At 35.8% G+C, this 12,055-nt stretch overlaps 1 protein-coding gene across 9 annotated transcripts in view; it reads right to left on the bottom strand.

The window, feature by feature from the left end:
* The window catches only part of EML4 (EMAP like 4), a 144,656-nt gene that overhangs the window by 123,957 nt on the left and 8,644 nt on the right, over positions 1 to 12,055 (bottom strand). For 5 of the 9 annotated variants that reach the window (XM_074286678.1, XM_074286681.1, XM_074286683.1 and 2 more), the window contains exon 2: positions 9,093 to 9,165. The exons of 3 other annotated variants lie outside the window; for them this stretch is intronic. In XM_074286678.1, coding sequence (XP_074142779.1) covers positions 9,093 to 9,150 — 58 coding nt within the window. In that variant the 5' untranslated portion in view covers positions 9,151 to 9,165. Of the gene's footprint in view, positions 1 to 9,076; positions 9,166 to 12,055 lie in introns of all 9 variants that reach the window. One more of the 9 variants, XM_074286685.1, reaches the window with a different exon arrangement.

The following is a 12,055-nucleotide window of genomic DNA, read 5'->3' as shown; positions in this document are numbered from 1 at the left end:
AGATATTCCTAACTCTTTATCCTCCTGTTCCTCTATACCCTTTTGCAAGCCTTGCCGTTTGGTTAAATTTCCCAGTATCCTACTGGGGGGTTCAGTGATACCTGGATCTTCAGAAGAGATCTCATCCTTCACTTCTGGATCAAAGACCATGGACATTTTAGTAATTTCTTTAGCACAGTTCCAAGTTGTTTTCCTATAAGATAGTTTAATTTCAATAACGTAAAAGTGGCTGTCTTTCCACAGTCCTTCTAACACTGATTATTCCTATCTTTTGAAGTAACTAGATGATGAAGTATATGAAGTGCCAGGCCTGGGAACAGAAAAGCTGAGTTAGGTTTGTTTTCTTCAATTGAAAAATGGGGGCAAATAATACCAACTACCTCAAATAGGCCCATTTTAAGGATCAAATGAGATAAATGTTTGCAAAAAGCACAATGCCTGGGACACAGTAGGCATTATAAATATTAAAAATGGTAACTATTGTTATCGGAAGTGCTTAATCTATTCTCCCATATAACAGGAGGCCTTCCTCTTTGCTAAAGCTGGTTCTTCTATTAATGCCCTGGATCCACTTCTTTCTGTTTAGGGGGAGTTTGTCCCTTCATTCACCCATCTTCAAGTTCTTCTTTATCAATTTTTTCCTCTTTGCTTATCAATACTAAGCTATCCATCAAAATGACAAGATATGACTAAAGTCTTAAAAAGGGCTTTACTTGGCTTTCCCCTCAAACTATTATCTTTTTTTTTAATTGCTAAACTCGTTTCTTCTTCTTTCTTCTCACTCAGTTATTTTTCAACCTCTTGCATTGATTTTTGACCTACACTGAAAATATTTTCCCAAAGTTTTCAACAATCTCTTAACTAATAAATCTGATGGTCTTCTTAAAAATTCCTAATCCCCATGATCTTTATGCATCTTTCCACCAAATAGTAATTACGTCCCCTTTCTTGAACATTTTTATTCTTCCTGTTTGGCTTATGTGACATTGCTTTACTTCCAGGATTTCCTGCTTTCAAATCCTTATGCTCAGTCTCCTTTTCTGGAACATAAGCCACCTCTCAAGCCCTAAATGAGAGCATTCCCCCAAAGGCTGACCTACATCTACATGTAATGGTTAATCTACATCTACACTAGCTAGCTGTCTGTGTTACCATAATGGCAAAAGTTGATTAAAGCCATCTGGACATCTGTTCTCTCTTCCCTCCTCCAATTCTACCCATTCAAACTCCATCCCCATGTCAGAAACAGCAAATGGAGGCCCTTTATCCCTTTTGGCTTGACACTTAGCCCTCACATCCCCAGGAAGGAGTTCAAATTCTCATTCTTCTTGGATGTTCAGGCTTACTTCCCAATTGTGGTGATCCAATCCTCTACAGGGCCTCCATCCTACAGAGCAGATATGGTTCACAGGGTTGTTGTAAGGATCAAATGAAATAAAATAATGCACACAGTAGGCAATATATAAATGCTTATCTACACCCCCACCCCCTTTTTCCCTAATCTTCTTCCTTCTTACACTGATGATCTTTTGTGGAATTATCACTGATAAATTAAAGATGTATCATTTATAAAAGACAGTGTGTTGTGCGGCTCCTTCCCCCCTTTCACCACCCCAGCCAATGCACACTAAGTTTCTCCAAGGCCTCTTCACTAGCCATTATGTTATGTCACTCAGAATTCCAGGCATTACCACATGATCTAGTTGATATACCCTAGAGGCTTCTGGATCTTAATACCTACCTCACTACTGAATCTTAACATCTTTCAAGATTTTCTACTTATATTGAGGCAGAATTGCTTCCAGATAGACTGGATATTCCTCTAATTAGAGTGAAAGTTCTTTGAGAGCAGGAGCCATTTCAAATTTCTATGTATATCCATAGTGCTTGGCAAATTACTTCATTATTCAGGCTAATTTACCAAACAGTAGTGGCAATAATTCAGTCTGAGAGTTGGCAATGAGGGAATAGACCAAAAAAGAGACATATTTAAAAGTAATAAAATTTCCAATTTCAGATAAAAGAATACAACAAAGGCAGGAAAGCAGATTAATTCAAGAAATTATTATAAAAATTAAAGGCTCACATGTGCAAAAATGTTTGTCGGTCAAGGAAATGGAAACTGATGTTCATTAGGTGGAGAATGGCTGAATAAGTTATGGTATATGAAGATAATGGAATTATTATTTTACAGGAAACAATCAGCATGATGATTTCAGAAAGTCTTAAGAGAGACTTACATGTATTGATGTTAAGTGAAGTGAGCAGAACAAAGAAAACATTGTACACAGTAATAAGATTTTGTGATGGAGTTGGCTTTTTCCCCCCAATGAGGTGATTCAGTCCAATTCCAATAGACTTGGATGGAGAGAGTCATCTCTATCTACAAAGAGAAGTATAGGAAATGAATGTGGATCACAACATAATATTTTCACCTTTTTTGTTGTTGTTTGCTTGTTTTCTTTCATTTTTTTTCCTTTCATGATAAATGTGGACTTAGAAGTATTGTACATATTTAATCTATATTGGATTACTTGCTATTTAGGAAAGGGAGAGTGGAAGAGAAGGTAGGGAGAAAACTTTGGAACATAAGGTTTGCAAGGGTGAATGTTGAAAATTATCACTGCAAGTATTTTGAAAATAAAGAGCTATTATTATTATTTTTTTAATTAAAGGTCCCAAGGTGATCTTTATGGATAAAATTCTTTATTTTGAGGGTTTTTTTTTTTTTTGTTTGTTTGTTTGTTTGTTTGTTTTGGTGAGGGTTGGTCTTGGGATTGAACAACTAGAAGTAAACAACTCCTAATGCAGAGCAACATTACACAGTTACTTAGAGCAGTAAAAGATTAAGAAACATGTCCAGGGTCATACAGCCCATGTGTATAAGAGATAGGATTTAGACCCCTTTGAAGGTAACTCTATGATCTTTATGCCATGATGCCATCCAGGATATTGGATAACCTTAAAAATTTTTTTTTAACTTTAACTACATGTACTTCAGTAGATTTATGTAATCTCACTTCTTTTAAGTTTCTTCTCTGTTGGGGTTGAAAATCACATACATTATCTTATATGATATTCATTTACTATACACTTTTAAGATATCACTAGTATCTGAACAAGTATTCAGGCTATTCATCTGTTTTTTATTTCACATGTACTTTCTACATGACTGAGTTGTATACATTTCCTTGACATCTCTCTCTAGATAAGAAAAATACTGAAAACCAGGAAATTATACACAGCAACAAGATATGACGATCAATTCTGATATACGTAGCTCTCTTCAACAACTACTAGTTCCACTTGCTCAGTGATGAAGAGAGCCATCTCCACCCAGAGAGAGGACAATGGGAACTGAGTGTGGACCACAACATAGCATTCTTATTCTCTCTGTTGTTTGCTTGCATTTTGTTTTCTTTCGCAGTTTTTTTTTTCTTGCTTCTTGATCTGATTTTTCTTGTGCAGCAAGACAACTGTATAAATATGTACACATATATTGGATCTAACATATATTTTAACATGTTTAATGTATTGGACTATCTGCAGCTAGGGGAAGGGGTGGGGGGAACGAGGGGAAAATCTGGAACAGAAGGTTTTGTAAGGGTCAATGCTGAAAAATTACCCATGCATATGTTTTGTAAATAAAAAGCTTTAATTAAAAAAAAAAAAGAAATATACTGCAGCCTATTATATATCTCCTCCATTGTTCTTTAGTTTATCTACATTGAGCATCACTGAAAAACAAGGAATATTTATAAAGATGGATGTGTGTGAAAGGCAATACTTGAGGTCATTTAAAATCATTGTGAAAAATTTCCCAAATGCAATTCATAGAACTCTTTTTCTCCTACCGATTTCTGAGAGAGACCAGTTTCTCGTTCACATGTAGTGTCTGTTTCAGGCACATGGTACTGATAATCTAATGCAATAGATTGGCCATCTGATTATATGTCATTACCTGGAGGACAGACATTTTTCATCCATCTGTTTTTCCTATGTAAGTTGGCCAATCTTCTTTTGAATAATTATGAAACTCACTAAGGACACCCTTTCATTTTCTAGGGTTTGATGCAATTAGCATGAAGATCTCTAGATGAATCCTGAAGATCTCATCTGAATCTTGAACAGTACATTCTTCATTACAGAAGCAAATAGTCTTGGAGAGTATGCTTTATTCAGCATTCACAAGAGGAACATTTAACAATAACTTCTATCACTGCACTTCTCAAAGAATAGTATATGATATTATCACAGGCAGGACATTCTTTTATAAAAAGGATTTTTTTTTTTTTACTAAGTAAAAATTTTTTTGATTATGTATTTTGCATTATAGAAAAATCATTTGTGACCGAAATTAATGGAATCAAAGATTTAGAGGTGGAAAGGAGCTTAAAGATTATTTATTGTATTTCAAACCTCTCATTTTATATATATAATGAAGAGAGCCATTGAGATAAAATTCTTCAATTCCATAAAAGTTTATTAAGAGCCTACTATGTATCAAGTATATGCTAAGTCCTGGGGATAAAATTAAGAAAAAGAAAGATGGTTCCTGTCCTCAAAATCCAATAGAAGAAGTCGAGAAGCAAATGAAGCTGTAAAGTAGGAGGAGAGGTAACCACCTGGACATTACCTGGTAGGGGAATGGTGTGCAGTAAAGTAGAAAGTGGAATTATATGGAAGGTTGTAAGCATTCTATAAGAGAAAGCTTTTAGAGAACTTTAATGCTACAGCCCTCCAAATAGATAGGAAAGGCAACTGAGGGTGACTTGATAAGGTGCTGAGTTTTAAAACCTAGGATATGATCTGTATGATGAAGAATTATGCCAAAGGTCACACATAGAAAAAACAGAAGTAGGATTTTAACTGAAATCCCAAGTCCAAATCCAATGCTTTTCCAACTATCTCCAGCTGGATGCTAATGCCCCAATGCTTGCTTTATCTTTGTCAGTACTTCCATTGTACCAGAACTTTTCAATATCTTCTTCCAACAGCACTATTTTCTTGATTATATACCTAGTCTCCCCACTAATACCACATGTATCTTTAAAATCTCTTTCCAAAGATGGCTTTTCTTCCTACTTGTCCTTAATCCAATGAATAGAATTGACATAGTTTTTGCTTTCCCCTGCATCCATCCACTTCACTAGTCTTTATCCTAATTATGGTGTTTGAACATCTTGAGAGAAACTAGGAATTTTAAGAGGCAGCAATGTAAGGTGAGTACATTCCAGGATAGGGGGTCAGCCACTGCATTGAAAGGCACAGAGAAAGGAAATAGAGCACTGATTGACTGGATCACAGAATATATAAATACAATGGTTAAAAAGTTAGCAAGATTACTTTTGGCCATCAGGTAGTTTTCTTTTGACAGGCAAGTTAAATATTGGCATGATTAAGTTTCTGGGTTCTTTTGATGCTTTATTGTTCTGATTCTGATACATGAGTTAAACTCATATAATAAGGCAAAGTAAATGTAACAAAATCATAAAGATTAAGTAGGACTGGAATTGTCACTAGAGTTTATTAAGCAAAGAATACATTGGTCAGGTCTTTGCTTAAAGAAAATCACTGACAGCTCAAAGATTCACTCAAAGGCTAAGAATGGAAAAGAAAGGAAGTAAAGAAAAAGATTCCAAATCTTGGTGAAGAAAAAAGAATATGCTTATAAGGTATAGGGACTAGGGAGAGCTACATGGTCAGATAAAAGAGAAGCAGCTCAAAAAAAAATTTTTTTTGAGGAAATTGGGGTTAAGTGACTTGCCCAAGGTCACACAGCCAGAAAGTGTTAAGTGTCTGAGACCACATTTGAACTCGGGTCCTCCTGACTTCAGGGCTGGTGCTCTATCCACTGCGCCACCTAGCTGCCCCTCAGCTCAAATTTTATATCCTCATTTAGGAGCATACATATCAACAAAAATAAAAACTAAAATAATAAAACAATATTCAAAGTTTTCCAGTTCTGACTAAACTTTGGAAATTAGTCTTCTGCCTTTTTAGTGAGGGGAAATGTTATTCTATTTCAAACTAGTCTCTGGATTATGAAGTTAGGAGAGAAATCACCAATCCATTAAACCACTTTTGTGTCTCTATGGTTAGGGAAGAGAGAACCATTCCATCAGGCAAGTCTCCAGGCTGTCTTGAGGTTCTCCAGGTTAAAAGGGGAAGCAATATCCCAATAGTTAAGAGGGGAAGCAATATCCCAATAGACACTAGACTTCTTCCTCTCAGGGAAAATGAAAAAAGTTTATTCAATCAACTCTGCAGTTTGGTTTCTGAGCTGGAGGAAGAGGAGGAAAACCTTTAGCATTAAATTCCAGTTTTTTTGCATAACTGTCTAAGGCCCTTAGAGGACTCCACTTAGGTGGTCAAAAAAAGCATATGGGCAGTGAAAATCTAAGTATTTAACACTCAACACTCCCCCCCCCCCCCCGCAAAAAAAAAAAAAACCAAAATTCTGAACATCCATTCCCTTTCCTGCAAACTGGAGCCCTTATTCTCATAGACTTCAATCCACCTCCCTCTTCAAATGTTCTCCTCTAAAGCTACCCATCCTACCTCTTTTATTGTGATCCCAGGAATACCTATTTCAAAGTCAACAATCTTAAAATCTTCTTTTTAGGTAATGAGACCTGACACCCCCATGTCCAGCCACCCTTTCCAGCAACAGCTGCACTTTCATTCATTAGCTGAAGTGGGGAAATTGGCACACTATTTCACTCCCCATTGCCCCTTTTTACAGGTTCTTCTACTATCACTAAGTAACTTCTCCTCCTTTGAAATTCACTCAATTTATACCTACCACTCAATCCTAGTAGCTATTGTCTACCAATCTTCTAGTTACTCCCCATTTTTCTCAATTAGTTTAGTAAATGTACACTTCAACAACAACACTGTATGAGGATGTATTCTGATGGAAGTGGAAATCTTCAACATAAAGAAGATCCAACTCACTTCCAGTTGATCAATGATGGACAGAGGTAGCTACACCCAGAGAAGAAATAATGGGAAGTGAATGTAAATTATTAGCACTAATATCTGTCTGCCCAGGTTACATGTACCTTGGGAATCTAATGCTTATTGTGCAACAAGAAAATGGTATTTACACACATGTACTGTATCTAGGTTATATTGTAACACATGTAAAATGTATGGGATTGCCTGTCATCGGGGGGAGGGAGTAGAGGGAGGGGGGGGATAATTTGGAAAAATGAATATAAGGGATAATATTATAAAAAAAATTAGTTTAGTAAATGGATCACAATCTTCATCAGCTTACTAATTCTTACTCTCATACTAGGGAACTTCAACATAGATATTAATATGCTTTAAACACTTTAACCTGACTATTCTCAATTTAGTCATTTCATTAGACCTAGTCCTTCACCCCACTTCAGCCGTACACAGAGATTATCATCAATCAAATGTTCCATCCACTTCCATGTTCATAAACTTTGAAATTCCTTTCTCTGTTCACAATCTATTGTCATTCCACTCTGCCTAGCAATATCAAACCAGGGTTTCTTTTATCTATACCTGGTCCTCTAATCTATTCACTCCCAGATCACTCTTGCAGTAGGCACACTCTCCTCTTTTCACTCTTTTTACCTGTTAGTGAACAAGTTCCAAGTTTACAATGTCATCTTCTCAGTCCTCTGCTATCTTCTCATAGCTTATGCTATCCTATCATGTCACTCACCAATTTTGTCCTGTCAAACATTAGTCTTGGATCACTCCCACCATGTATTGTCTCCTATACACATGTAGCTAAATGAAGCTGGAGAAATATCACAATACCTTGCTGACTAGGTCTATATATATTTATGTTATATATTCTGAATTGGGTCCTTCCTGCTTACAAGACAATCCTTTTATACCTAATTAACCATCCCACACTCACTACAGCAGTTCTTTCAAACTTTTTCATCCCTTCTCAAACTTACCATATCCCAACCTGCTCCTGTTTCTCAACTAAGAATACTGTCTCGTGTTTTACTGAAAAAACAAAACAAAACAAAACAAAACCGAGGCCATTCAATAAGAGCAGCTCCTTTTCTCTTCCTCTTCATCTCAAATCACCCAGATGTCTCCTATTACTATTCTCTTTCACCCTTGTCTTATCTCATATATGGAGACAAATCCCTCAACATGAACAAATGATCCCAGTCCATAACATTGGTCCAGCACTTTGCCTATCATCATCTTCAATCTCCCCCTATTTACTGCTTTCTGATTATAAACTTGTTCATGTTTTGCCCCATTTTCAAAAAAGCCTCTCGTGTGATGTGTCCATGCCTTTTATCTCTCTTGCCTTTTGTGGCCAAATCTTAAAAAGTCTACCTAAAACCATACTCCATTAACATTCCTCTCACTGTTCTGAGCTCTGGTCCACTGTCTGGCTTCTGATCTTCTAATTCAACCTAAACTGCTCTCTTCAAAGTTATTTGCTGGCACAGTGGATAGAGTGCTGGCCCTGGAGGCAGGAAGACATCTTCCTGACATCAAATACAATCTCAGACACTTATTAGTTGTGTGACCCTGGCCAAATCATAACCTCATTTGCCTCAGTTTCCTCTTCTGTAAAATGAGCTGGAGAAGGAGATGGCCAATTACTATGATATTTTCTGCCAAAAAACCTCCCAGATGGGATCATAAAGAGCCAGACATGGCTGAAAAACAACCAAACAACAACAAATCCCTAGTCTAAAGTCCAAGAAAATTGTATTTTTTCAGTATTTCCTAACATGTACTTTATCTTTTCTTAAGCTATTTCTCATACCTGTAATGCCTTATTCTCCAGTATTATTTAGGGAAATAACTAATCATCCTTCAAGATCTATGTCGACAGCTACCTCTAGGAAAATTCCCCCAAACTTTGGCTCCTCATCAAAAATGTTCCCACACTTCTGAATTCATGACACACTTTATTTCTACCTCTTTTATGTGTTCATATTTCACATCATAATTTTTTATATGTTTTATCTTTTCCATACTATAAATTGTGGGCCAAGTCCATTATTATTATTTTTTTAACCAAAGGTGTCTAGGATTTTTGTTATTGTTGTTTAATCACATTCAACTCTTCATGCCTCCATTTGCGGTTTTCTTGGCCAAAATACTGGTTTGCCATTTCCTTCTCCAGCTCATTTTACAGATGAGGAACTGAAAAACAAACAAACAAACAAACAGGATCAAATGACTTGCCCAGGGTCATACAACTAGTTAAGTGAGGCTGAATTTTCACTAAAGTCTTTCTGGCTCCAGGACCAACACAGTGTTTAGCACAGTACTTTTTTAACAGTGGCATTAGAATGTTTGTTGAATGAGTGAAAAACAAATTCTGACAATAGTTTCTATGGATTTTCATTACAAGAAATATTAAAAAAATTAGTTTGAGGTTATATACAGCACCGGTGTAAACTCAAAATGAAAAGGATCCCTACATTGATTTAGATATTTTGTAAATATTTCTCAATTACATTTCAATTTGGTTCAGCGTGACCCAGAGTTTTGGGTCCTACAGATGATAAAAATGGACCAAACTAAAACAAATGTGAGCCACAGATTCAATTTCATATGAAACATTACTAAAGGTTTCACACTTTATAGACATACATAATAATAAGAATATCATATAATTCAGAACATAATAACTGAAATCCTTTGAATGCATCCTTTTTGCTACTGTTGCCTTAACAATCGTTATGGTATACTATACCAGCTTTCTTCTATACAATGTAATTTAATTCACAAATCGGATACAATTTTATGTGCATGTACATTATAATTGATGGGCAAGAATCTGTCTTTAAAAGACAAGTAATTAACCAATAAAAATTTATTAAAATATCTAAGTCTATTAATCCATGTTTCCCCAATTTAGCAAAAGAGTCAAGTTAAACAACAGAGATAAATAACTGAGCTTCCACTAGGTACATGGCACTTCAGACACCCCAAAACATAAAACACATTTCTGCTCCTCTGAAGCTTACAACATAACTGGGAAGAAAAATAGGAAATATTGAATTATATATTGTCTCACCCTAAGTAATGGTTAAATTGCATGGGTCAGACTAAAGGCTTTAGGAGTCTATAGTTACATGCTGGAGAAATGGTTACGGATAGAAAAAAACAGATGCTCAAAAGTCACAAAAGAACATTACACCATATAGGTTCCTGAACTTTTTTTTACCTAAAACCTTTAAAAAGTTGTAATCCCCATTGCCATCAAAATTTTGTCACCCTTTTCTAATACACTTCCCCCTAAAAAACAATCCGAAAATAGCTACTCACAATCACCTTTATAGGTGATATCACTAAGCAGCCAATTGAAGTTCAGTAGCTCAATCTACTTTTGACTGCCAGAGTAGGTGTTTAAAGGGCGGAAGGGAAAAAGTTCAGGCAGTGATCTCATCTCATTCATGTAACCCACAGTTTACTGCCATTACCACCCCCAAACAGCTGTCTGGAATTCTCTAAACTCTTATGTACAGAATATCCTTGGAACTCTTCCATCATTAATAGATATCCTTATTCTAGTTTGATAACTACTGACCTATAAAAACCAAGGAGACAAGAAAATAAGGTTAAAAATATATTACCAAATAGCCCCAAGACTTTATAGCTAAAAGTCATCCTAATAACAAAAAAAGTACACAAGAACAATGTAGCTATTACCTTTGTAGAATAACAACCCAAAAAATTCAAACGTTATCTCAGACTATATATATTAAGAGAAAAACCAACTGCATTGTGGGGGGAGAAAGGGGAAAGAAGATAATTCATATTTTTCCATGAGAGGGGGGAAAAGTAACCACTGTTACTTACAATTAAAAGCACCATCAAAACAATGCAATATTAAACATGAAGAAAAACAAAAGAATTTGGAAGAGATGAAAAACATTCAATAACTTGCACTCCATATATGATTTTATACATAGTCAAAAAATGTTCAATCAATGCAAATCAGTACCATCTCTGCAACTTATACAGTATATAGCCTTAGAGAGTAGGGTGAGGCACTGAGACATTAAGGCACTTGGCCAGAATTACCCAATATGTATCAATCATAAGAAGGAATCCCTGCAGGTTTTCCTGACTCAGGCTTTAATCTCTACCCATTATGTCTTGCTACCTCTCACACATATGTATATGCAATATAAATACAAGGTTTTAGAAGGGAGGGGTTGATAAGGGAAATAAGGAAAAGGATTCATGTCAGAAGTGACCTGAAGTTGAATTTTGAAGGAAACTAGAAATTCCAGGAGATGGAAGTGAAAAGAGTACCTTCCTGACTCGGGGAGGACGAAGGAGGAAAACAAATATTTTATGCTAAGGCACAGAGATAGGAGATGGAATATGATGCAAGAAACAGCAAGAACACTGTGGCTGGGCCATAGAATTTATGAAAAGGGTAAGGTATAATACGGGTTGGAAAGATACATCAGAGTCAGGTTGTAAAAGATTTTAAATAAGAGAGGGGTTTGTATTTGATTCCAAAGCTAACAGCAGCATCAAGGATTGCATTAATGCTGGAAATAGAATAGCCAAACCTGCTTCAGGAATATCACTCACTAGCAGAGACCATGCTTATTTCCCTGGCACAGCATATGGGCCTTGCTGATAGTGGGAACTTTAATGTTTGTTGCTGTTTAATTAAATTGACAATGCAGGAAACAGCATTTATAGAACAGAACTGACCTCACAAGGTTGAATAATTCAGGCTTACATTCTGATAGCTACTAGGTAAATTCAATTGCCCAGAGATGCTGAGGACACACAATTTCCTTACTAAGGAAATGATTCAGAATTGCAGAATAATTCCAGTTTTATTCAATCTGATTTGAGGTCTCAGATGAGGGTGAAAGAATCCAGAAAGACAAAAGACAATTTTGGGTTTTTAGAATAGTAAATAGCTATAATTTACATAGAGGTTTAATATTTACACTGGTCTTAAATAGGTTTTATATTCACAACAATGCTGTGAGGGAAGTACAATATTATTATTATCATCATCCCTATTTTACAAATGAGGAAACTGAGACAAACAATA

The sequence above is a fragment of the Sminthopsis crassicaudata genome, chromosome 2, assembly GCF_048593235.1.
Source record: "Sminthopsis crassicaudata isolate SCR6 chromosome 2, ASM4859323v1, whole genome shotgun sequence".
Lineage (NCBI taxonomy): Eukaryota > Metazoa > Chordata > Mammalia > Dasyuromorphia > Dasyuridae > Sminthopsis > Sminthopsis crassicaudata.
The sequence above is the reverse complement of the archived record's forward strand: the minus strand, read 5'-3'. Positions and strand labels throughout refer to the sequence as shown.